The following is a 25,886-nucleotide window of genomic DNA, read 5'->3' as shown; positions in this document are numbered from 1 at the left end:
TAAATATAGTCTAACTCTTAGCTATCTTATTTCTAGTAATAAAGTAAGTTTAAAGGAGGGTAATTATTTCCTTAGCTTTTTAGAATTAAAGACTTAGGGAATTAGATAGGTAACGTAGCTCTAAGTATTCTCTTGCTAGTCCTAAGCAGTGTCCCTAGACTAACGCTATCTAAGCTCTAGAAGAGGGGTAGTAATTAGCGTTAATCTCTAGCCTATCCTAAATAGATGCTTGCTATTATCTAAAAGTAGGATTAGCACTATTGCTAAGTGTAGAGATATTTAGCGTCTTTTTAGATTATTTCTTAGCTTTTATAGCATATACTATAGGGTTTAATATAGAAGCTAAAGACTAGCTAGGTTAGGTAGTACCCTATATCTCCTTATAGAGGGAGGTGTTGTACAACTAATTAGTAAGTTACTTAACTTGTTCCTCTAACCTCTCCTTTTTAGATAGGGTTAACATGTATTTATCTTTAAGGGGAGTGTTGCTTTAAGATTTCCTAGGAGCACAAGGTACCTCTAGAGATAGATAGGAAGCGGGTCCTTTAAGGAGGGCGTTGTTAATTAAGTCTTCCTTATCTAATTTCTTTCTATTAGTAAATAGGCTTTTAAAAGCGGCTAAACTAGATACCCTTCCTTTGCCTTTATCTAATATTTTGTAGTTAATAAGAATAATAAATCTTTTCTTTAGGGGGTTTGGTTGTAGGAGGATATTAGCTTTGCCTCTAATTCCTCTAGGCTTTTAGTAGTCTCTAGGTCTCTACCTTGACGCAATCTAACGCGATTTTTCTAAAGGTAATCTAGCACTACCTATAGGTCTAGAAGTCCAAGCCTATAGGCTTTAGTTGTTAGAAGTTCTAATAGCTATTCTAACTGTAGAGTTGCAGGGTTAGGTAGCTACTAGAACTAAATTAGTAGCTTAAAATAACAACAAGTGCGATATTCTTAAATACTGTTACTAGCTAGGATAATATTCTTCTTGTAATATAATAACTTAGGTAGGTAGGGCATCTAAAAGGTATCCTATACAACTTAAAGGCATATAGGAGTGCGCGTCTGTATAGAAAAGGATAAGATTCCTACACCTATAGGTCTTGTACGAAAGGACAAGAAGAATATGCCTATCCTAACTATAGGCGAGCTATTCTCTATATACATAAGTGAGTTGGGCCTTTATTAGGCCTAGCTTGGCATGGAACAATGGGCAGGCAATTCTGCCTTATTGTTACAATTATATAACTTTAGGTGCTCCCTAAACCTTATAAATTATTATATAGTAAGGTTTTTAGTAAGCCTATTAGCTAGCATATTACTAGTAGGTAGGTAGGTAATATAGAAAGATCCCTTTTTATACTCTTATCTTAGCCACATGTTTTAAATATCTACATAGCGCAGCTTAGTAGTAATCCTTTTATTATTGCCTACTACTAACCTAATAGTTTATTAATTATTACAATTAATTGTCTAGGTAATATCTAAAGTAAGGTGTATTTTAGTTAAAAAATATTTTAACGCTATTACTTCTTTGCTTACTTGCTTAAGCGCAAGGAGCTCTGCCTTAGTAGTTAAAGTAGTAGTAGTTACTTATTAAGCTACCTTCTAAATAATAGGTCCTCTAAAGAGCGTGATTAGGTATCTATGTAATAATTGCTAAGTATTAATATTATTAGCAAATGACGCATTACTATATATTATAAGCTTATTAGGATCCCTATTCCTATATTAGATTAATTAGTATTAAGTTTAGTATAGATAGATGATTACTTGATTAACTATATTAAAGTGTTATTTAGATAGGTTAGTAAGGTATTAGGAGAGCTAGGAGGCTATATAGGCAATATTAGGGCGCCCTATAATTAAGGTGTAAAGGATTAATCTAACGCGCTCCTAATAGTCCTTAATCTCTTTTTTAGTAGCTTCTCCTGTGCTCTTTTTAATGTCTTTACTTAATAGTAGTGTAGTAGGGAATTTTCCTATCTCTGCTAGATTAAATTTCTTTGTAATCTTGTTAATATATTTATTATAAATAAGCGTTATTATCTATCTCTTTCTATCCTAGATTACTCTTACCCCTAGAAACTAGCTTACAGGTCCCTTTTCTTCTATAGTATATCTTTGCTTTAGAGCTTAGATAACTTTGTGAGCTTAGCTTGCGTAGTTTTAGTAATAGAGCGATAGGATATTGTCTACATAGAATATTAATAAGATACTGCGATCTCTATTAAAGAACAGGCATAGCTCCTCTTTAGAAGCAATAAGCTTATTTTCTTAGAGTGTAGTTAAAAGCTTGTTATACTATAATAATAGTAAGTCTTTTAATCTATATAGAGCTTGTTTAAGCTTAACGCACTTCCTAGGTATTTAATATCCTTTAGGTAGCTCGCAGATAACTATAGGGTGTTAATCCCTTAAGGTGTTAAGGAAAGCTCTAACAACGTTATATTAATATATCTTAAGGTTAAACTTGGCTCTAATAGCTATTGTAGTCCTAAAGGTTTAAGCTGCTAGGGTAGCTGCGTAGGTTAAATAAATTAAGTTAGTAAGCTATAGATCTCCTCTTACTACTATCCTTGCTTTGCACTTAATTAGGTAACTATCCTAATTAAGCTTGTATGTAAACACCTATTTAAGTAGGAGTAGACGCTCTCCTTTAGTTAGCCTATTAATCTCCTCCTAGGTACTAGCTTTTAGTAGAGTATTAATTTCTTTATATACTACGTCTCTAAATTACTGTCCTATTTAGTGGTTATAGAGATCCTTCTATTATTTTAGCTCTTTTTATAGAGCGTCCTAGTGCGGATTTCTTTTAGGGTTTTTAGGAGATTTGCTCCCTATTACTACTATAATTATAGCGTAGATTATAGCGTTTAGTTTAGGATATACTAAAAGATTATGCAAGGGATTTCTAATTAGATCTATATCTAATAGATCTATCACTATATATATCCCTATACTTATAGAGCCTCCTAGTAGTTTATTAAGGTCCTATCCCTAAGCTTGCTTACTAACACGCGTTAGTAGTAGTCCTTTAACTTGCAGTTTTCTGCTTCTTCTAGGAGCTCTAGGTGCCGCTTGTAAGGGATCTGTAGGAGATACAGAATCTAGTCCTAAAGCGGGTAGGTAGGAGCTCTGCTTACTACCCCTATAAGAGCTAGATAGGGTGCCCTTACCTATCTCCGTGCTCTTATAAAGTGACCTACTAATAGCACTCTCCCCTCTAGGTCTTTCCTAGGAGCTACCTATTATAGCGTTAAAGTAAGTTAGATTACTACTATCTTAGGTAGTAAGACCCTAATCTATAACCTGTATAGATCCTTTATCTCCTATACTAAAGTTTAGTTCTAGTATTAGTTTAGGAGTTTAGAGCCCTATTAGCTTAGGGGACTTTATATAGATCCTTTGTGCTAAGCTAGCTATACTTAGTACCTATACTAGAGGTGTCTGCTTAGGGGGTTGTGAATCACTAGGCTAGCTAGCCTAATTATCTACCTCCTCTAGCTCTACTCTACCCCCTAGCTCCTGCGCTAGGTTTAGTCCTCCTTGCTTACTAGACTCCTTATATTACTCTGCCGCAATATAAAGCTAATTAAAGATATTAAGCTCTTTATATACTTCTCCTATATTATAGATCTTACCTTTGCTAATAATATTAACTATCTTTTAAGCCTCTAACTATTAAAGCTACTCTAGATCTTTTTCTTTAAAGAAAAGATCCTTATTAAAGGTAATATTCTATGTTGTAATAATCTAATTAAGCAAGGGGATCTATATCCTATATATGTTAGATGCTCTATATCCTACTAGATATCTAATATAACCCTAAGGGTTCACCTTAAAAACCCTCTTGTAACGCCTAGCTGCTTAATCTCTATTAAGGGGGTAAGCTTAATAGCTATAGGCGTATATTCCGCTCTATTTAGGGCGGAGATTAGTAGTTACCTCCCTTATCTACTCTAGTTGCCACTACCTAAAGTATCTAGTAAACTAACAATCTAGCACTTTGTTAGGTAATATTATATTATAAGTATAGGACAGGCTTATATTATAGAGCTAAGTCGCTACTTTAATAATTTTAGGCTAGAGCTTTGTTAGTAGGTTAGCACTAATCCTTATTTTAATTAATTTTGTTATAATCTCCTGCCCTACTCTTTCTACTCCTCTATTAGGTTTATAGGTATATATAGGTAAGCTCTTAATCTTAATACTATTATTAGCTACCTAGATCTAAAAGCAAGATTTGCTGCGCTAAGGGAGCGTTGCAATATTATTATCTTATATAATCTTAACTATGCTAAGCTTATATTAGTTAAGTATTAAGCTCTTAAAATTTTTAAACACCTGTATAATCTTATTAAGGTTTTTAGCTTGCAGTAGATAGGTATAAAGCTTTCCTAAGTAGTCGCACTTTAATACTAAGATCTATTATTTATAAGCTATACCTGTTAGTATGTTAAATAGATCCTATAATACCTAGTAGTATAGACGTAGTAATCTTTCCCTTGGTTATCTTAATATAACCTGTTAGGCATGTGTAATAGCGCAGTGCTCGCATTTGCTCCTAGGAGTTCCTTTAATCCTAATATTTATTACTAACTTAACTAGAGCTTTAAGCGCCTTAGGTCCTAAATAGCCTAATTATTAGTGCTAAAGCTCCTTACTATTATATCTTAGGTGAGTTGTCTAGGATTATTAGGGTTATTTAGGCACCATGCTTTAGATTATTTAATAAGGGGTAGAGGGCTTGTATTCTAGGAAAGTTAAGTTAAACTTGCGCAGTAACTTGGCTAATATAACGCTCTTTCCTAATAATCTAAACTATAAGGTGGCATCTAGCCTAAGGAACTAAACTCCTGCTTTAAGTAATTAAGCTTCTAATATAATATTTACATAAAAACCTTCTACTAACACTATGTTAGTAAGCACTAAATCTTCTATTTTTAGACCTCTTAGTCTATTAAGAGTATTAGGGATTACTCTAGTCCCTCTACCTAAGATTAGAAAAGCTTAAGTTCCTACTTTAACTATCTTATATTTAACTAATCTAAACAAGCTTTCTTCTAGGTAGCTTATATTATTAACTAGGTGCACCACACCCCTATTATTAAAGATAGTGCTCTTTAATAGAGCGTAAGCTTTAAAGTCTATAGTTAAATAGATCCTGTTTGTTTTCTCCGCTATTAATATAGGGTTAATTAGTGCCGCCTAGATACTACCTAGATAGGTAATTGTGCTTGCCTTACTACTATAATCTTGATTAATAGGATAGAACTTAATTAGAGCTTTTCTTAACTCTTTAAATTTTAGATTCCTATTAATCTTTTTCTTAATCTCTAATTATTAAGTAGTAGTAAGCTTGTTACCTATATTAGTCTAAGCTTTAATAACGTTTTTGTATTTAGGAGGTTTCTATAGGTAAGATCTACTATATAGGTATGTAGACTCCTTCTTTAGTTAATTAGAAGGTGGAGCTCCTATTATTGCAAACACTCTAGGACCTTTAGAGCTTAATCTTATATTATTTTCTTAGAGAAGTAATAAATAGATCTTAGTAACCTGTAGGAGGTTATAAGTTAGCTCTCCTATTACTAACTTTTTAATAATCCTTTAAAACATATTTTAACCCTAATCTAGTAAGATCCTAGCAGATAGAGCTTTAAGATAATCCTATACTACAAGCTATCCTTTAATATTAGGAACGTTGTATACCTTAGCTTACGTATATAGGATTATCTACTCCTTCTACTAGTAATTAGCGTCTTAGCTACTTATTTTTACTTTAGTAAGATAAGCTTTATACTATAATCTCGCTAGTGTTGCAGCGCTTAAATTAGTTAGCGCTAGGTTATTGCAGAGTACTTAGATAAGTGCTTAGAGGGTTACTCTTCCTTAATTAACAAGCTTTATATAGGCTAGGGTAAGGATCCCTTAATCTACTATATTATTAACCTATGTAAAAAGGTTTTAGATTGCTAATAACTTTAATACCTAATTTAATAAGCAGGCTTAGTACTAAGCTATTTAAAGCTTATACTACTTGCTTATTATATTAGATAGCGCAATATTTGTTAGCATGTTAGGCTTAATAGGTTTATTCTTAAAGTGGTTTTTAGTATCTAGAGCCTTAGGGTCTACCTCTACCTAGATCCCTTTAGTTAGGGCATAGTATCTAAATTAAATGTACTAGGTAGGCTAGTTAGTTAATTTAGTAAGTAGGATATCCCCCTTTAGGATTTAGTTGCTTATAGTAGAAGAGTAATAAGTAAGCTTTTGCTTAAGAAATAGTATAATAAAAGAGTAAAGCTTTTGCTAGCTTAGTGTCTAAGTTAAACAATACGCTTAAATAGATAGGATAATCTATAATAAGGTAAAGCGCGAACTAGGCTTATAACTATAGAATTTTAGATTACTAAGGTTAGGAATAATTTAGGAGATAGATTATTAGATTATATCTACTATAATTAGACTTATATATATAGAGCTTCAGCTACCCTTACTAGAAGGTGAATAATTAGTAAACCTTCCTTACTAGAGCTCCTGCTTTTTATTAGGCACTTGGCAGTAAGCTAGCAGTTAATCAGATAGTGGGTCGTATAGGGGTATTGATCGGGATTAATTGGATTAAGATGCTCCGTGATCCGGTTGATATCCCTCCTGCAACAGCAAGACTCTAGAATTATAACTTAAAAGCAGGGAACGTCTCTATATTAGTTATATACAGGCGGTTAAATATAGTCTAACTCTTAGCTATCTTATTTCTAGTAATAAAGTAAGTTTAAAGGAGGGTAATTATTTCCTTAGCTTTTTAGAATTAAAGACTTAGGGAATTAGATAGGTAACGTAGCTCTAAGTATTCTCTTGCTAGTCCTAAGCAGTGTCCCTAGACTAACGCTATCTAAGCTCTAGAAGAGGGGTAGTAATTAGTGTTAATCTCTAGCCTATCCTAAATAGATGCTTACTATTATCTAAAAGTAGGATTAGCACTATTACTAAGTATAGAGATATTTAGCGTCTTTTTAGATTATCTCTTAGCTTTTATAGCATACACTGTAGGGTTTAATATAGAAGCTAAAGACTAGCTAGGTTAGGTAGTACCCTATATCTCCTTATAGAGGGAGGTGTTATACAACTAATTAGTAAGTTGCTTAACTTATTCCTCTAACCTCTCCTTTTTAGATAGGGTTAATATATATTTATCTTTAAGGGAGGTGTTACTTTAAGATTTCCTAGGAGCACAAGGTACCTTAAGAGATAGATAGGAAGCGGGTCCTTTAAGGAGGGCGTTGTTAATTAAGTCTTCCTTATCTAATTTCTTTCTATTAGTAAATAGGCTTTTAAAAGCGGCTAAACTAGATACCCTTCCTTTGCCTTTCTCTAATATTTTGTAGTTAATAAGAATAACAAATCTTTTCTTTAGGGGGTTTGGTTGTAGGAGGATATTAGCTTTGCCTCTAATTCCTCTAGGCTTTTGGTAGTCTCTGGGTCTCTATCTTGACGCAATCTAACGTGATTTTTCTAAAGGTAATCTAGCACTACCTATAGGTCTAGAAGTCCAAGCCTATAGGCTTTAGTTGTTAGAAGTTCTAATAGCTATTCTAACTGTAGAGTTGCAGGGTTAGGTAGCTACTAGAACTAAATTAGTAGCTTAAAATAACAACAAGTGCGATATTCTTAAATACTATTACTAGCTAGGAGGATGTTCTTCTTATAATATAATAACTTAGGTAGGTAGGGTATCTAAAAGGTATCCTATACAACTTAAAGGCATATAGGAGTGCGCGTCTATGTAGAAAAGGATAAGATTCCTACACCTATAGGTCTTGTACAAAAGGACAAGAAGAATATACCTATCCTAACTATAGGCGAGCTGTTCTCTATATACATTAGTAAGTCAGGCCTTTATCAGGCCTGACTTGGCATGGAACAATAGGCAGGCAATTCTGCCTTATTGTTACAACCCCCTTAATAGAGATTAAGCAGCTAGGCGTTATAAGAGGGTTTTTAAGGTAAACCCTTAGGGTTATATTAGATATCTAGTAGGATACAGAGCATCTAATATATATAGGATATAGATCCCCTCTCTTAATTAGATTATTATAATGTAGAATATTACCTTTAATAAGGATCTGTTGCAGGAGGGATATTAACTAGATCACAGAGCATCTTAATCCAATCAATCCCAATCAATACCCCTGTATGACCCACTATCTGATTAACTGCTAGCTTACTGCCAAGTGCCTAATAAAAAGCAGGAGCTCTAGTAAGGAAGGTTTACTAATTATTCACCTTCTAGTAAGGGTAGCTGAAGCTCTATATATATAAGTCTGATCGTAGTAGATATAATCTAATAATCTATCTCCTAAATTATTCCTAACCTTAGTAATCTAAAATTCTATAGTTATAAGCCTAGTTCGCGCTTTACCTTATTAAAGATCGTCCTATCTATTTAAGCGTATTATTTAACTTGGACACTAAGCTAGCAAAAGCTTTACTCTTTTGTTATACTATTTCTTAAGCAAAAGCTTACTTATTACTCTTCTACTATAAGCAACCAAATCCTAAAGGGGGATATCCTACTTACTAGATTAACTAACTAGCCTACCTAGTACATTTAATTTAGATACTATGCCCTAACTAAAGGGATCTAGGTAGAGGTAGACCCTAAGGCTCTAGATGCTAAAAACTACTTTAAGAATAAACCTATTAAGCCTAACATGCTAATAGATATTGCGCTATCTAATATAATAAGCGAGCAGTATAAACTCTAAATAGCTTAGTACTAAGCCTGCTTATTAGATTAGGTATTAAAGTTATTAGTAATCTAAAACCTTTTTACATAGGTTAACAATATAGTAGATTAAGGGATCCTTACCCTAGCCTATATAGAGCTTGTTAATTAAGGAAGAGTAACCCTCTAAGCACTTATCTAAGTGCTCTATAACAACCTAGCGCTAACTAATTTAAGCGCTATAATACTAGCAAGATTATAGTATAAAGCTTATCTTACTAAGGTAAAAATAAGTAGCTAAGACGCTAATCGCTAGCAGAAGGAGTAGACAATCCTGTATGCGCAAGCTAAGGTATATAACGTTCCTAATATTAAAGGATAGCTTATAGTACAGGATTATCTTAAAGCTCTATCTACTAGGATCTTACTAGATTAGGGTTAAACTATATTTTAAAGGATTATTAAAAAGTTAGTAATAGGAGAGCTAACTTATAACCTCCTATAGGTTGCTAAGATCTATTTATTACTTCTCTAAGAGAACAATATAAGATTAAGCTTTAAAGGTCCTAGAGTGTTTGCAATAATAGGAGCTCCACCTTCTAATTAACTAAAGAAGGAGTCTTTATGCCTATGTAGTAGATCTTACCTATAGAAACCTCCTAAATACAAAAACATTATTAAAGCTTAGACTAATATAGGTAACAAGCTTACTACTACTTAATAATTAGAGATTAAGAAAAAGATTAATAGGAATTAAAAATTTAAAGAGTTAAGAAAAGCTCTAATTAAGTCCTATCCTATTAATTAAGATTATAGTAGTAAGGCAAGCGCGATTACCTATCTAGGTAGTATCTAGGTGGCACTAATTAACCCTATGTTAATAGCGGAGAAAACAAACAGGATCTATTTAACCATAGACTTTAAAGCTTACGCTCTATTAAAGAGCACTATCTTTAACAATAGGGGTGTAGTGTACCTAGTTAACAATATAAGCTACCTAGAAGAAAGCTTGTTTAGATTAGTTAAATATAAGATAGTTAAAGCAGGAACTTAAGCTTTTCTAATCTTAGGCAGAGGGACTAGAGTAATCCCTAATGCTCTTAATAGACTAAGAGGTCTAAAAATAGAAGATTTAGTGCTTACTAACGTAGTGTTAGTAGAAGGTTTTTATGTGAATATTATATTAGAAGCTTAATTGCTTAAAGCAGGAGTTTAGTTCCTTAGGCTAGATGCTACCTTGTAGTTTAGATTATTAGGAAAGAGCGTTATATTAGCTAAGTTACTGCGCAAGTTTAACTTAACTTTCCTAGAATATAAGCCCTCTACCCCTTATTAAATAATCTAAAGCATAGTGCCTAAATAACCCTAATAATCCTAGATAACTTACCTAAGACACGATAGTAAGGAGCTTTAGCACTAACAATTAGGCTATTTAGGACCTAAGGCGCTTAAAGCTCTAGTTAAGTTAGTAATAAACGTTAGGATTAAAGGAACTCCTAGGAGCAAATGCGAGCACTACGCTATTACACATGCCTAACAGGTTATATTAAGATAACCAAGGGAAAGATTACTATATCTATACTACTAGGTATTATAGGATCTATTTAACATGCTAACAGGTATAGCTTACAAGTAATAGATCTTAGTATTAAAGTGCGACTACTTAGGAAAGCTTTATACCTATCTACTACAAGCTAAAAACCTTAATAAGATTATACAGGTGTTTAAGAATTTTAAGAGCTTAATACTTAACTAATATAAGCTTAGTATAGTTAAGATTATATAAGATAATAATGTTGTAACGCTCCCTTAGCGCGGCAAATCTTGCTTTTAGATCTAGGTAGCTAATAATAGTATTAAGATTAAGAGCTTACCTATATATACCTATAAACCTAATAGAGGAGTAGAAAGAGTAGGGCAGGAGATTATAACAAAATTAATTAAAATAAGGATTAGTGCTAACCTACTAACAAAGCTCTAGCCTAAAATTATTAAAGTAGCGACTTAGCTCTATAATATAAGCCCGTCCTATACTTATAATATAATATTACCTAACAAAGTGCTAGATTGTTAGTTTACTAGATACTTTAGGTAGTGGCAACTAGAGTAGATAAGGGAGGTAACTACTAATCTCCGCCCTAATTAGAGCGGAATATACGCCTATAGCTATTAAGCTTACCCCCTTAATAGAGATTAAGCAGCTAGGCGTTACAAGAGGGTTTTTAAGGTGAACCCTTAGGGTTATATTAGATATCTAGTAGGATATAGAGCATCTAATATATACAGGATATAGATCCCCTTACTTAATTAGATTATTATAACATAGAATATTACCTTTAATAAGGATCTTTTCTATAAAGAGAAAGATCTAGAGCAGCTTTAATAGTTAGAGGCTTAAAAGATAGTTAATATTATTAGCAAAGATAAGATCTATAATATAGGAGAAGTATATAAAGAGCTTAATATCTTTAATTAGCTTTGTATTGCGGCAGAGCAATATAAAGAGTCTAGTAAGCAAGGAGGACTAAACCTAGCGTAGGAGCTAGGGGGTAGGGTAGAGCTAGAGGAGGTAGATAATTAGGCTAGCTAGCCTAGTGATTTATAACCCCCTAAGCAGACACCTCTAGCGTAGGTACTAAGCACAGCTAGCTTAGCACAAAGGATCTATATAAAGTCCCCTAAGTTAATAGGGCTCTAAACTCCTAAACTAACACTAAAACTAAACTTTAGTATAGTAGATAAAGGATCTATATAGGTTATAGATTAGGGTCTTACTACCTAAGATAGTAGTAATCTAACTTACTTTAACGCCATAATAGGTAGCTCCTAGGAAAGACCTAGAGGGGAGAGTGCTATTAGTAGGTTACTCTATAAGAGCACGGAGATAGGTAAGGGCACCCTATCTAGCTCTTATAGGGGTAGTAAGTAGAGCTCCTACCTACCTGCTTTAGGACTAGATTCTGTATCTCCTGCAGATCCCTTACAAGCGGCACCTAGAGCTCCTAGAAGAAGCAGAAAACTATAAGTTAAAGGACTGCCACTAATATATATTAGTAAGCAAGCTTAGGGACAGGACCCTAATAAACTACTAGGAGGCTCTATAAGTATAGGGATATATATAGTAATAGATCTATTAGATATAGATCTAATTAGAAATCCCTTATATAATCTTTTAGTATATCCTAAACTAAATACTATAATCTACGCTATAATTATAGTAGTAATAGGGAGTAAATCTCCTAAAAACCCTAAAAGAAATACGTACTAGGACGCTCTATAAAAAGAGCTAAAATAATAGAAGGATCTCTATAACTACTAAATAGGATAGTAATTTAGAGACGTAGTATATAAAGAAATTAATACTCTACTAAAAGCTAGTACCTAGGAGGAGATTAATGTGAAGGGCTTGGGCTTATGCCCAAGCCTGGGTCTAACACAAGACGGACCAAGTCTAACACCACTACTAAGCGAACACATTGCACACCCATAAAAAGGCGCTAAGGGCTTACCTCTCCTTTAAGATACTAAATACTATTATCAACGCTCATTGCATTCTCCCTTGAGGCTAGTCCATAACAATTAATAGGCTAACTAAGGGAAAGTGTCTACTCCTACTTAAATAGGTGTTTACATACAAGCTTAATTAGGATAGTTACCTAATTAAGTGTAAAGCAAGGATAGTAGTAAGAGGAGATCTATAGCTTACTAACTTAATTTATTTAACCTACGCAGCTACCCTAGCAGCTTAAACCTTTAGGACTATAATAGCTATTAGAGCTAAGTTTAACCTTAAGATATATTAATATAACGTTATTAGAGCTTTCCTTAATGCCTTAAGGGATTAACACCCTATAGTTATCTACAAGCTACCTAAAGGATATTAAATACCTAGGAAGTGTGTTAAGCTTAAACGAGCTCTATATAGACTAAAAGACTTACTATTATTATAGTATAATAAGCTCTTAACTACACTCTAAGAAAATAAGCTTATTACTTCTAAAGAGGAGCTATGCCTATTCTTTAACAGAGATTGCAGTATATTGTTAATATTCTATGTAGACAATATCCTATTGCTCTATTACTAAAACTACGCAAGCTAAGCTTACAAAGTTATCTAAGCTCTAAAGCAAAGATATACTATAGAAGAAAAGGGACCTGTAAGCTAGTTTCTAGGGGTAAGAGTAATCTAGGATAGAAAGAGATAGATAATAACGCTTATTTATAATAAATATATTAACAAGATTATAAAGAAATTTAATCTAGCAGAGATAGGAAAATTCCCTACTATACTACTATTAAGTAAAGATATTAAAAAGAGTATAGGAGAAGCCACTAAAAAAGAGATTAAGGACTATTAGGAGCGCGTTAGATTAATCCTTTATACCTTAATTATAGTGCGCCCTAATATTGCCTATATAGCCTCCTAGCTCTCCTAATACCTTACTAACCTATCTAAATAACACTTTAATATAGTTAATTAAGTAATTGTCTATCTATACTAAACTTAATACTAATTAATCTAATATAGGAATAGGGATCCTAATAAGCTTATAATATATAGTAATGCGTTATTTACTAATAATATTAATACTTAGTAATTATTATATAGATACCTAATTACGCTCTTTAGAGGACCTATTATTTAGAAGGTAGCTTAATAAGCAACTATTACTACTTTAACTACTAAGGTAGAGCTCCTTGCGCTTAAATAAGTAAGTAAAGAAGTAATAGCGTTAAAACACTTTTTAACTAAAATACACCTTACTTTAGATACTACCTAGATAATTAATTATAATAATTAATAAACTATTAGGTTAGTAGTAGGTTATAATAAAAGGATTACTACTAAGCTACGCTATGTGGATATTTAAAATATATAGCTAAGATAAGAGTATATAAAGGGATCTTTCTATATTACTTATCTACCTACTAGTAATATACTAGCTAATAGGCTTACTAAAAACCTAACTATATAATAATTTATAAGGTTTAGGGAGTACCTAAAGTTATATAATAGTAGAGTATATATTATATAGCACTAATTAAAGTAAGGTAGTATATAAGATCTATTAATATATAATATAAGAATAACTAACTATAGCCTACCTCTCTATTATTAACTAGGTAGCTTCCCTAAGGAGCTCTATTACACGCAAGAAGCGTGCCTTAGAGTCTATAGGGAGCTGCCTAGGTTACCCTAGCCTAGGATCTATAGGGGGAACCTTAGAGGAGCTAGAGTCCTTATCTTCTAATAAGGAGCTCTAGGCGCCCTTAGCTATAGTATTAGCCTTACGCGTAAGTTTAGTAGTAGTAGTAGTAGCTTTTACTAGCTCCTGCTACTTAGCCTTACTCTCCTTAAGGAGTACTAAGACCCTCTACTTCTTATTCTTAAGAAGGTCTTAGCTCTTACCTGTAAAGGGCTTAGGCTTATGCCTAAGCCTAGGTCTAATATAAGACGGACCAAGTCTAACACCACTACTAAGCGAACACATTGCACACCTATAAAAAGGCGCTAAGGGCTTACCTCTCCTTTAAGATACTAAATACTATTATTAACGCTTATTGCATTCTCCCTTAAGGCTAGTCTATAACATTACCTACCTACTTCCTTACTAGGAAGGATAGCGTAGAATATTAGGCAAGCTTAGGGCTATTAGTTTATTAGTATAGATCTTACTAAGTATTATAAAGGAAAAATTCTTATATAGATTATATATATTAGGATATAGCTATACCTAAAGGAGTACTACTAGTACTAAGTCCCCCTACTAGAAGAGTTATAGTACTTGCTATTAGACTTATTAAAGAGCGTAGAGCGTAGATAATTTAGATAAGTTTTAGTATAATAAATACTAGGCTCTCTATAGTAGGAGGATCTTAGGGTCTCCTTAGGAGCTAGAGAGGGAGCAGGAGTAGGGATATTAGGCAGGGTCTAGGGAGGAGCAGGAGCTAGAGTTAGAGCTAGAGTAGTAAGAGCTAAGGTAGGAGCGCCCTTCCTTAGCTTCTTAATCTTAACTATAGTAGTAGTAGCTATACACTTAGCTACTACACACTCTATAATAGCCTTATACTTAGTAGTAGTATACTCTTCTTTAGTAGTAGTAGCTTTAGTAATAGTAGCTTTAGTAGTGTAGGAGGTAATAAGGGTAGTATAGGTAGAGTAAGCGTAAGTAGTAGTTTTTAACTTTAACTAAGATATAGGTTAATAAGGATATAAGTATAGTTTAGATCTTTAGGGTTATATAATCTTATAATTTAAGCTATAGTAAAAGATTATAGTTAGGTAGATAGAGTTATAGAGCTTAGTCTAGATAATATCTACGCGCGTAAGCGTAGGCTAAATAAGGAAGGCGCGCTAGTTAGTATCTAAAGGGTAAGCTAATTTAACCCTTTAGATATATAATACTCTAATTAGCTACACTACCTACTAACTATAAGCGTAACTATAATAATAAAAGATCTACCTATACCTAGGGGGTGTATTATAGGAGGGATATTAACTAGATTATAGAGTATCTTAATCTAATTAACCCTAATTAATACCCTTATATAACCTACTATCTAATTAACTACTAGCTTACTACTAAGTACCTAATAAAAAGCAGGAGCTCTAGTAAGGAAGGTTTACTAATTATTTACCTTCTAGTAAGGGTAGCTAAAGCTCTATATATATAAGTCCGATCGTAGTAGATACAATCTAATAATCCATCTCCCAAATTATTCCTGACCTCAGTGATCCAAATTTCCACAGCTAGGCATTGTGAATCGCGTGTGTATGCTAAGAGATAAAGGTGGGTCATGTGCAATGCTTAATCGAGCATGCCTTACTAGTTGTCAAATTTGATGTATGCGGGACTGTAGTTTACCTGCCTAGTACTGACTTGCCAACGCTCCTTTGTGTTTACTTTCATGTACCATGTGCATATGCATCTCATCAAGTAATATATGAACAAGCAGATCTTGTGTGCAAAATTCCATTACATGTGGATAATGTGTATTTAGAGTCCAGCTATCTACAAGATCATTTCTTGAGGTCCGAGTATGGTACATACTTCTCCCCACTGGCCTCTGTCACCCTGTCCGCTGCCCTCTTATACGCGTCCCTTTGCTGCAGCCTACGCATATATGCGTACAGCTTCGGGTAGCTCGTCTCGCTCAGTGGTACTCGCTGACATGCACCTTCCAAACCAAAGTGCATCATGATATCTGCGCCCGAGAGTGTCGACCCAGCAAAGAACTCGCCACTAGACTTGCTCAGGTAGTCCTCCAAGAAGTCGAAGTGGTTCTTCAGCTCAGGGTCAACGAAGGAGCTGTCGATGTTGCCGGCGACTCCTTTGACGATTGGCTTGATGAAGAATGGAACAGGGGCACCTTTGATTTCTGGTCGAAAGTTAATGGGATTCGTTTGGCTGGAAGTGGAAATGCGTACTGCCAGAAATCAATGCAACGATCAGGATGGTGAAGAGAGAACCTTCTGCGTAGTCCATGAGGAACTATGGTGTCGTTAGTACACTGTGATCGTAACCTGTATACCTCACATGCCTTGTAACGCATCCACTCATCCGTCTCCGCGCCCACTTCGCCCTCCTTGCCCTCAGGATAACGGTTCGGAATCAATTGCTTTCCAAAGTGCTCAGAGATGTACTCGACAATCGTCTCACTCTCAGCAATGATGATCTCTTTGTCGGAACCGGCAGGCGTGATTCCAATCGTCGGCGACTTGCCCAGAGGGTGAACTTTCTTCAGTTCGGGCCCTGCGCGTCCGGCTTCATTGCGCTTGTAGACCTTGATGTCATACTCGAGATTCAGCTCTTCAAGTAGCCAGACGATGCGCTGGCCGCGCGACTTGTCGAGCCTGGAAGGAGATCAGTTGACGAGTCAATGTGATGCGCTTACTGGAGTTGATCGTATGCTAGATGTTGATCCAGTTGGAGATGCATGGTAGCCCAAGTCGCTATGGTGATGCGGAGTGTGGCTTACCAGTAGACGGTGATTTTTGCACCTTGTTGATTAGACGCCATGTTTGCACGACTCGAGTTGTAACGGCACAGCAGATTACAAAGTTGAAGTGTTGAGTATGGCCGACATGATCTTTGTCACCGAGGTTCTTTTGATCATTAACAAGCATCGGCCGTTCTCGGTCTTGCGTCACTCTTAGTGTCGGCACCCACAACCTCCGACGAGTTCAGCCTCGACAAGCCACCACCATTTTGTCGTCTTATCAGAGGGAAGCGTTGAATGAAGAATACGCGATAGACGCGGTTCAAGTACAGCAGCTGTTAAGCATTATTGCATGAATCGAGTGCCCGTCGGACCAAAATAATCACTGTGCGACTCCACCAACGTTTCCACGTCTTAGTAGTAGACGTGATTCAAAGACTTGTTCAAAATCGAAACCTTCATGGTTACCGATAATATATACGCAACGGAGACTACTTGTAGTACAGTACATCGCCATGTATTTTCGTCCATAAGCATGATGCTGTCTGTTTTGAACAAGTGATGGAAGCGTCCAACCAACCTTGAAATACTGTCCTCGTTGCCAAGCTCGCGCCCTCACATTCCCGAAGAACACCCGATCCGCCGACCTCATCACAGCTCCTCCCCAACCTCACCACCACGCCAACAACCCCCACGCGCAAAGCCCGCCCTATACCCAAGCAAACCACACACAATGGCGGGGCACAATCATGGCAGTATGTCGTCGCACCTGGAATGAAGCCACTGTCGGCACAATGGCTAACAAGACCCGCAGTCCTCCGCCAGGATCCCGCGCTCATCAAATGGAACAGTACGTTATACGCACGCAATTCACCCGATCTTCTCCGTACCCATATATACATATTCCTCGCTGCCTAGAACGAGAAGGATTGGGAGATATGCAGAGGAGATTGCGCGAGCGCGCGGGGCAGCAGCATCAGAGGGATGAGGAATTGACGGTGTGACAGACATGACAACGAACCGCCACAAATACTTCCGCTGGACGCCACGAACGGTATGGATCTCGTTTGCCTATGTCATTTTGGTGCCCGCGATGCTGGGCACGGCCGGATACATGACTGAGGTATGTAGTGTACCCGCCACGCGCCGGAAGGAGACATAAAGGCGACTCTGTTGACTTTGTTTTAGGGCAAGTGGGAACTTCGTGGCAAGAGAAGGGGAGATTTGTTGTCTGAGTACTAGGGAATGGAGGTGGACGAATTTGTACATAGGAAATGAGGTCACTTCGTAACAGGATTGGACAAAGGTGGGATTGCGTATGTATGCGCAATCGAATTTGATTGAGGTGCTATATTATGATTTAAAAATGATATGTGACGCATTTATGTGACCGAAATGGTGTCTCTGAAAACACTAGCCCCATTATATCGGAGATGTATTTGGCTAGTTTCTCGCCGCAATAAGATTCGGTTATTCATTGCTTGCTCACATCGTGATACAGAGGAGCTTTTATAGAATCAGCAAGCATAATCGCACTTGAAACATGCTGAGAATATATCGAGGATTGAAGTAGCAATGTCCCTGCCAAGTATCGTCTACTCCCCCTCTCGACCAGTCGTATTCTGCTGCTCCTCTTCCCATGCCTCCAACCAATCACAGTGGTCATCGTCAGGCGCTTGGTGCAAAGGCCGCTGTACAGCACGCGTCCAGTACATCATGGAGCGGTCACCAATAGAGACTGTCGGGTCGGCAAAGACTTCCTGTAAGGCTTCATAGAAAGCATTACATTCGGTCTGCAAGCCCATGACGCGAAGACAGCGAAGGATGCGGGTGATGCGGAGATGATTATGGTCGAAGCGGATGCACCAATTAGTGGTTTTTTTGCGCCACTTGGGGCCTCGTATGATGGAGTAGGTGGCGGAAGAGAATTTGGACGATGAAGCTGTAGTAGCTTTAGACTCAGTGGGAAGGCTACTGTTGTCTTCGGGAGATGTCTCTGTGTTCGACCCACTGCTCTTCTCGCTGTCTTCTTGCTTCGACTGTGCGTTGGGTTTGGGCTCCCGAGATATAGCGAAGCCGTAAAACTCAAGCATGCGTTCGAAGCTTAACTGCATACTATCACGCAATTCGCTCCTTGATCGGAATGCATCGAAGACTTCACGGGTAACTACTGGGGCTGACCAGTTGTAAGGCGAACCCTCGGGAAGCGGAAACAGCATCTGGATGTAATTGTGGTTAAGTTCCAGTTGTTTGCCACTCCATGATAACATGTCTTTCTGCGTCCGGCCGTGGCTGTCCTTGGCTTGGATGTTCTGATCATAGAATCGGATGATCAGGTGGGTCTGAGTAGATGGAGTCATCGCTTCTGGCATTCTGCGCTTGGTAGGGGGTTCCAAGTTTATATGTGAGGTTGCTGATGACGATGCTGCTGATGCTGCTGAGTGTTGCTGTTCAGGCGAAGATCGATTATGTTTCTTATTGATGAAGAATTTTAGACGAGATAACCGGACCTGGGCCATTTCCTTCCGATTGTGTGTGCTACTCATGGCTGTTGTTACTAGTGAGAGTAGAAGCAAGAGCGGTCCGGGCGTTACTGTCGGTTGCCAATGCGGTGTTTGCCTGGCGGGAGCAAGTAAAATCGTGGCTGCACCAAACTAGTCACCTGCAATAATTGGAACAATAGATCTGGCTAGATATCTTAAGTGGAATATCTATATATATTGCTGTTCAAGTTATACTGTGAGTTTGAAGAGATGAGATGTCGGCGGCTGTGGATGTTGTACAGAGAGAGGGACCGCTATCTACCGGTACCTCTTCAGGCCTAGCTTGTGCCTTAGCGTGCCAAGGTCACAGCAAGTAGAGTACACAGGATTTTCCGAACTCTTTGGCTTGGGATGCATCATTTACATCTACAAGCCATTTTAAAGTCATCGAGACTGGCGCCATACTCATCATTTATGCAAGGTAGGTATTTACCTTACTCCAACTGCAACTACCCCAAGTACAAGTACGTCAGCATATCTGGCATCAGGACCCTAATAATCCACGGTTGGTTCCTAGCAAACTCGACATGATCAACACATGGATATTACAATCTGCATCTAAGTTCTAAGTGACTGTCTCTGGAAAACCTACTCTGGAAGAACATTGTCAGGCAAACAAGGTAGGTATAGGAGCGAACAAGACGACAGTAGTATGGCATTCCATATTTAACGAGCGTTTGATGACATCCTATCTTCAACACGGACTTATTTTACCACATGACAAAGAGAGTTACTAACGTCGTCAGGCCAGTAATAGTCCACAGCGACTGCTGCCAGATCACTGCTGCCGAATCCTCTCCTGGGCCTTGTTCTGGATTGTCAGCCCCAGCAGCTTTTTCAACAACTCGACACACAACGGTGGCATTGGAAGCCCCGACCACTGGACCTTGGCCATATTTGTAGTTCATAACAAGAATGTGCAACGCGTGAATCGCCTGATTGTACGCGGCCGTCTCGCCAGGTCCGTAAGCTGCACTTGTTGCAAACACCAACGTACCATTGCGCGGCCACTCAACCAGCCCTTCATCATCTGCATTCATTGCTAGTGCGAAGAGTTGTCAGTGATGAGTGATACATCAATTGAAAGGAATGCGGATGCCTTACAAAAGCTGATACCGCGACTTGTACTCTGATCTCTGGCATCGAATGTACTCTCACAGCCCTCCAAATTACTCCAGGCCATTTCATCTTCACCATTGACTGCTCTGTTTCGGATCGACTCAACGCACCTCTCTCCAAGCATAGGTGTACAGTCTCCGTCGTCCGAGTCTTCAAAACGGTCCGTAATGTTCGAGTAGACGGTTGCCATGAAGGCGCTGAACCTAGCACTGTCGACGCTCCGCGACTTTACGAATGATAGGAGATCGTCTTCTTCGCCTGGCCAGACCAATTGCCATTGCGTATGTGCGACATGCAGCCCCTCTGAGAAGTTTGCCCTTTCAAGACCAAGGTCTTGAGAGTTATCTGGGACAGCAATTTCACTGACATTGATCCGCCAAGTCCATTCTTCGGCTGTGTTGTTGAAGTTTTGGGTGAAGGTGACCACGTCGCTCGCATTGGGACTATATCCAGCGTCTTCAAAGACCCGGACAGCTTCGTCAGACCCAGATCCCGCCTTATTGACGCCGATTACTCCCCAGCCGTTGCCTTCAGCTTGTGCGGATGCTGATATTGAGAGCAAGGCCCACGAGAAGTAGCTCAATCTCATTGTCGCGTTGCTGATCGTAACAGAGGCTGTCAAGCCTCAGATTACGCGACGAATTGTTTGACCGGTGTGGAAGTTCGACAGAAATTGCACAGGGCTACGGTACAAGATGAACAATCTTCACAGCAAGTGAATCGCTGTGCGATACTGACTTGACTAGAGGACAGTCCTGCAGAGAACTAAATAGCAAATACGCCCCATATGCCAAGTGCTACGCCTCAACAGCCTGGTCTATCCCATGGAGATCCTCCATGGATTCCAAGAAATCCATATTGACTTCCATGGTATTATCAAATAAGCATATACGTCACAAGTGGATGGCCTTGGGCGAAGATCATCGAGGCAGGGCATGGCTCAGTCAGCGTTACATTCGCTTCGGTCACCCTATCGATCAACTTATCCGGGCGATCGCTAGCGGAGCGGGGAGGATAAGCTGGTAGTGCTCGGCGTTCCTCATTCTTATTCCTTCGACAGCTCTTGGAGCCAGTCACTCGCACGAGCGTACCCGTACCGGTAGGTTAGGGGCCTATACCGGTCGCAAACCTTTCGACGTAAGAGGATTCTGGCTGACATGTCTCGCTGTTCTGCACAACTGCAAGGGTCCAATGTCTCTCTTTAGGATTTCGCAACCATATTGACGGTGCCCATGCGTTACAAGCTAAAATGGTTTACGTGTCATCGTGGTCTCATGTAGATCTAATAGCAAGGTAACTTCTGTTCTAATCTTTACTACGCTCGCTTGGAGCACAGCACAGGAAACCCGCAAGACACATGTGTTGACCCACAATCAGAGCCTAAGGTTTGCGGGCCAAAGCTATGCAGCTAAATCGAAGGTTCTCTCCCCCCTCATCTTCATTCAACCTGATGATCCTCTTGATACCCATGTCAAGCGCTCGTGAACTAAGAACATCCTCATCATCAGCAAGACTCCCTCTCTCCAGCGGACCCATCCTCGATCCTTCAAGCTCCCAAAGTTTGCCACCGCTCTTAACAAAACTCACAAAATGCCCACCGTCACGCTCATCTGCAGGATGCGCATAGCTGTCGCCAGCCTGCTCGACTGACTTGTGAGCACGCTCGAATGGCTCGCTGTTGTACAGCATTTCCGCACGTGCGGCCATTTTCAGTGGTATGGCGGAGTTCCGTAACATAGCGAGATCAGAATCAGGCTTGATGAAGTCAGCGGCTGGGCCGTTGATTACGCTATGTAGTAGGCCAATCGAGCCGCAGGCGTGACCGATGGTCTGCTTGAACCAGATGACTGGCTCGTCAGGGCCGGCGCCAGTGTAAGATTCTTTATCAGCGTCTTCGGCCTTGCGAATTCGATCCCAAGCTGGCGTCAGTGGAATGATGACTAGCAGTGCTAAAGCAGGTCGAGGGATGTGTGCGATTAGGTCAGGGTCATCTAGGGAATAGACGTCGTAGAATTGGAGCTCGGATGATAGACCCAATATCGATGCCAGGTGGTTCATTACATCGGGGTTATTCTCTGCCATTTGCGATGAGTTGATTTCCAAAGGCAAGTGTTAGATGGTGGCTTAGCTCCCTTACCAAGCATCACCCATGTCTTCGATTCCATCTTGAGTAATCAATATATGGAGCACATCAAAATCTGTAATTTTTGATAGAAAAGAAATGCCGTTGAAATGCTAAATTGTTGCCTCAAACTATCTATGAAATCAAGATGTTTATGGAAACGCGGGGTAACGTCGTTGCTGCTGCCTAAACCAGTGATAGCTGGTGTAGACGCTTCAAGAATACAACCAGTATCCATTATGGATATAGACACAGCCGAGAATACTATCGCGTCTACTGTAAATTCCGTGTTCAATTGTGTATTATACTTGTCGTGTAACGATAAATACTACCCCTTGTTCCACACTAGAATATGGTGCATAAAAGAACCGAATCATCTACCATATCTTTCAAGCGTACACCTTAAATCTTAAAAGCGTTGAGATGGGCATGTATAGCATGATTTTGCACTCTTCTATTTCTTAATACTACTTGTCCTCCTAGCAAGTTCCCAGTTGATTTTACGCCTCGCTCAAAATACCATATGACAAGGTATTTACCCGGGCACGCTGTGCTTCACCGGCTAACGGCACATGTCTTGTAAACCCTGCCTTTGCTTGGAATTATTTGTAGGGGCACAAGGAGGTCATAATCAGGAATCAGGTGTTGTGTCGCACATGTAATTCCACATTATCTACGCCAAAGCACAAATCATTGGCCATTCGCACCATCAAAGCTTCACCCAGACAAACCCGCGCAAAAACAAGGAATGTAAGTCTAGGAAATCCCCGTTAATTCGGCGTCCGAATGTTTATGGATCGAAGATGAGTGACCTCACACCTCGCCACAGCCTCCTACCAAGAGAGACGGGAATTCAGAAAAGTAAATGCTGTCCTGTCCATATCTGATGCTCGCTTTCCTCATTCGGCATCTAAACCTTGCATTCCCGCTCAATACGTCAGCTCCTATACCGCAACGGATCCTTCCACGTGAGCATGGCATCCAGATCCACTTCACCGTAGCCAATAAATGCCTGATCTGTCGCGATGCCCGCCCAAATAGGCTGGTATGGCATTCTCTAGATTGCAATAGGAGTAAGACTGCGTGATCTTTTAGGTTGGCGCGGGAGGCTGACCGGAAGGTATGCACCGCACATTCGTTTGTAGGATGGGGGCTTCTTACAACAAGAGTGGAAAGTGTGCGGGGGTGGGATGGTCCGTGGGAACTACCGGTAAGGTCCTAGCCAGGTCATGTTGCTTGGCATTGTGGAAAGGTGGTGTGGGGAGAGAGCCAGGAGACTTGCGTGTATCACGTGCGATGTTGGGTCTTATGGGATGTCAGTGACTATGTGTTGGCTGGAGGATACATCATTATTCTGCCTTGCTAGTTGCACGCGAGCATGCCTATCCTTAGACTAACTCGCTAAGTCTAAAGGCAAAAATGGCTTGATCCTGGATATCTCAAACCTATTCTCAGCCATCGTATACTCAATTCAAGGACGTGAAGATCATACGAAGCTGACGGTTTCCTCCATGTTCAACAGGCCAGCCAGGGCACTCCTGCTCAGCGTAGGCATCAGCGAACGATATTGCCTACTCAATCTGATGCATGCCTCGTTTCTGCATGTCTTAGAAGTGAAAGCAACTTGATTAACGAGTTGGCGGTGGAATACACTCAGCCCATAACAGCAAGGACTAATGTGAAGTTATGGCGCAGCATGCTCTTCTACACCGTTTAATTGCATCCCTTTGGTGGCCATGATTGGACTGTATCGAATCTAACAATACTTCTACCAGCACAGTTCGCCTTGGCAAAGGCATTGGCGAAAGAGGCCTTGCATCGTGAGAGCCATATGAACCAATGTATACTGAAGTTGGGCGTAGTCTTAGGTGTTGGACGTGAACATGATGACCTAATTCTGAACTTCTCAGCCGGAAATGGCGTTAGAATTGGTCCCCGAACCAGAGAGAAGAGAGCCCTTGCGAAGGCATATAAACCTACTTCTTGTCCCTCCAATGCATTTCCACACATCGCTCAGTCTTCTCAGCAGTCACAGCAATCTACTCACTTTCTCTTTGCACAACTTTTCGTTCACACGACTAGAGGCCATCCATCGTTAAGATGCCTTCCCAGTCCATTCTCGCTCTGGCTCTTGCGGTCTCCACTGCCGTGGCCGCCCCCTCTTTCCGCGGCCAAATGATCAAGTCTCGTGAGCCCAACGGCTGCGGCCCCTTCTCAGGAGACCAGCCATTCATCGCCGATATTGGTTTCTACTCTGACAAAGACTGTAATGACAAGATTGACTATACATGCGTCTACACCTACCAGAGCGTCGCAGATGATGATGCAGGTGCCTATGGATGCAACCCAGGTCTGTTGCCTGACACCACTCCGTTCTGGGCAAAGGTCGAGGAGTCGCCTTTTGATGAGATGCAAATCATCTTCACTCGCGATCAGACTTGCCCGCCTAACGGCCCCGGCGCTGTCTTTGCTACCTTAATGTAAGTCTGCTCTGTGTCAACATTAGGATGATGCGTTACGGAAGCTGATGCGATCAATAAATAGTGACAACAGCAACTGTGTTGAGATGAACCTAGGCGGCGAAGCTCCCGGCATCAGTGTCTATCCCAAAGGTGGCTCCGGCCTCTCCCGCAAAATCGATGACGGTCTCGCAAAGCGTGCTGACCCCAAATGCGACGGCTTCGAGGTCGAGAGCTCTACTCCCAGCTCCTCAGAGAGCGTGCAAGTCTCGGTCATCGTGGACTGTGTCAACGGATCTGAACAGGGTTGCGAGATTTCCGTCGAGAAGCAGCACAGTGAGTCTGTCACCACCTCGTACTCGCTTAGTGCTGGAGGTGGTATTGAGGGCATCTTCTCTGTCGAGGCGACTTTTGGCCAGGAGTTTACTTCTGAATCTTCTACTTCGGTTACCACTGGTTTTAGCGTGCAGCAGGGCCAGAAGGGCTATCTCTCTGCTTACTCTGCCGCCACCTTGTTCAAAGGCAAGTTCACCGGCTGTGACTCTGGTGATTCCGAGCAAGCAGGTGAAGTTTTGGCTATTAAGAAGGAAGGGTTTAGTAAGTGGTCCTATGCATATTGCTCAAACGACATCGACTGACTTGCACAGCCTATGCCGTTGTCAACACTGGAGCACGCCAGCTTGTGAGTGCTTAGAGTGGTACTTCAACTCAGGACTCAAATCCTGATGCTTGTGGGGTGATGGAATTATGTGGTATCGGTGTGATGCTTGAGTAGCTGGAGGTGACTTGCTTGTATGTTAACTATAGCCGCTCCTTGTGCTGTGCGGGGAGATTGGCCACTCTTTCGCAAGTTAGTACGTAGAACTTTGATGATTTCGTTTCCTCTGAAATTTTGGACTGAACACATTATCTGTAATGATGATGTCCATGTCCATATCGAAGGTTTGTATCCCAAAACATCCACGACGTTGTCCGCC

The 25,886-nt window shown here is 39.5% G+C and overlaps 6 protein-coding genes across 6 annotated transcripts; 2 read left to right on the top strand and 4 right to left on the bottom strand.

The window, feature by feature from the left end:
• Window positions 1–15,746: 15,746 nt before the first annotated feature.
• Window positions 15,747–16,746, bottom strand: IAQ61_005128 (uncharacterized protein; the record flags this gene model as incomplete). Its single annotated transcript, XM_066096671.1, has 4 exons — window positions 15,747–16,105; window positions 16,155–16,218; window positions 16,268–16,580; window positions 16,706–16,746. 4 exons carry the CDS (start codon window positions 16,744–16,746, stop codon window positions 15,747–15,749), a joined length of 777 nt encoding a protein of 258 aa, XP_065953366.1.
• Window positions 16,747–17,399: 653 nt separating this feature from the next.
• On the top strand, window positions 17,400–17,908 carry IAQ61_005127 (uncharacterized protein; the record flags this gene model as incomplete). The annotated part of the gene is made up of 4 exons (XM_003843050.1): window positions 17,400–17,421; window positions 17,481–17,516; window positions 17,674–17,789; window positions 17,855–17,908. 4 exons carry the CDS (start codon window positions 17,400–17,402, stop codon window positions 17,906–17,908), a joined length of 228 nt encoding a protein of 75 aa, XP_003843098.1.
• Window positions 17,909–18,261: 353 nt separating this feature from the next.
• On the bottom strand, window positions 18,262–19,212 carry IAQ61_005126 (uncharacterized protein; the record flags this gene model as incomplete). The annotated part of the gene is made up of 1 exon (XM_003843051.1): window positions 18,262–19,212. The coding sequence occupies one exon, from the start codon at window positions 19,210–19,212 to the stop codon at window positions 18,262–18,264; it is 951 nt and encodes a 316-aa protein (XP_003843099.1).
• A 707-nt stretch (window positions 19,213–19,919) lies between these two features.
• Window positions 19,920–20,917, bottom strand: IAQ61_005125 (uncharacterized protein; the record flags this gene model as incomplete). The annotated part of the gene is made up of 2 exons (XM_003843052.1): window positions 19,920–20,251; window positions 20,314–20,917. The coding sequence occupies 2 exons, from the start codon at window positions 20,915–20,917 to the stop codon at window positions 19,920–19,922; spliced, it is 936 nt and encodes a 311-aa protein (XP_003843100.1).
• Window positions 20,918–21,708: 791 nt separating this feature from the next.
• On the bottom strand, window positions 21,709–22,410 carry IAQ61_005124 (uncharacterized protein; the record flags this gene model as incomplete). Its single annotated transcript, XM_003843053.1, has 1 exon — window positions 21,709–22,410. The coding sequence occupies one exon, from the start codon at window positions 22,408–22,410 to the stop codon at window positions 21,709–21,711; it is 702 nt and encodes a 233-aa protein (XP_003843101.1).
• Window positions 22,411–24,482: 2,072 nt separating this feature from the next.
• On the top strand, window positions 24,483–25,883 carry IAQ61_005123 (uncharacterized protein). Its single transcript, XM_003843055.2, has 3 exons — window positions 24,483–24,930; window positions 24,995–25,506; window positions 25,557–25,883. Exons 1-3 carry the CDS (start codon window positions 24,551–24,553, stop codon window positions 25,601–25,603), a joined length of 939 nt encoding a protein of 312 aa, XP_003843103.1. The 5' UTR covers window positions 24,483–24,550; the 3' UTR covers window positions 25,604–25,883.
• Window positions 25,884–25,886: the final 3 nt, after the last annotated feature.

The sequence above is a fragment of the Plenodomus lingam genome (genome assembly GCF_022343315.1).
Source record: "Plenodomus lingam strain CAN1 chromosome Unknown contig_21, whole genome shotgun sequence".
Lineage (NCBI taxonomy): Eukaryota > Fungi > Ascomycota > Dothideomycetes > Pleosporales > Leptosphaeriaceae > Plenodomus > Plenodomus lingam.
Note: the sequence above shows the minus strand (reverse complement) of the source record. Positions and strands in the feature narration are given on the sequence as shown.

Excerpts from the sequence above, each read along its gene's own strand:
- IAQ61_005123 (XM_003843055.2), top strand. The coding sequence starts at position 24,551 with ATGCCTTCCCAGTCCATTCTCGCTCTGGCTCTTGCGGTCTCCACTGCC. Across the intron at positions 24,931-24,994 it reads GCTGTCTTTGCTACCTTAAT|TGACAACAGCAACTGTGTTG; the intron begins GTAAGTCTGCTC and ends ATCAATAAATAG. Across the intron at positions 25,507-25,556 it reads TATTAAGAAGGAAGGGTTTA|CCTATGCCGTTGTCAACACT; the intron begins GTAAGTGGTCCT and ends TGACTTGCACAG.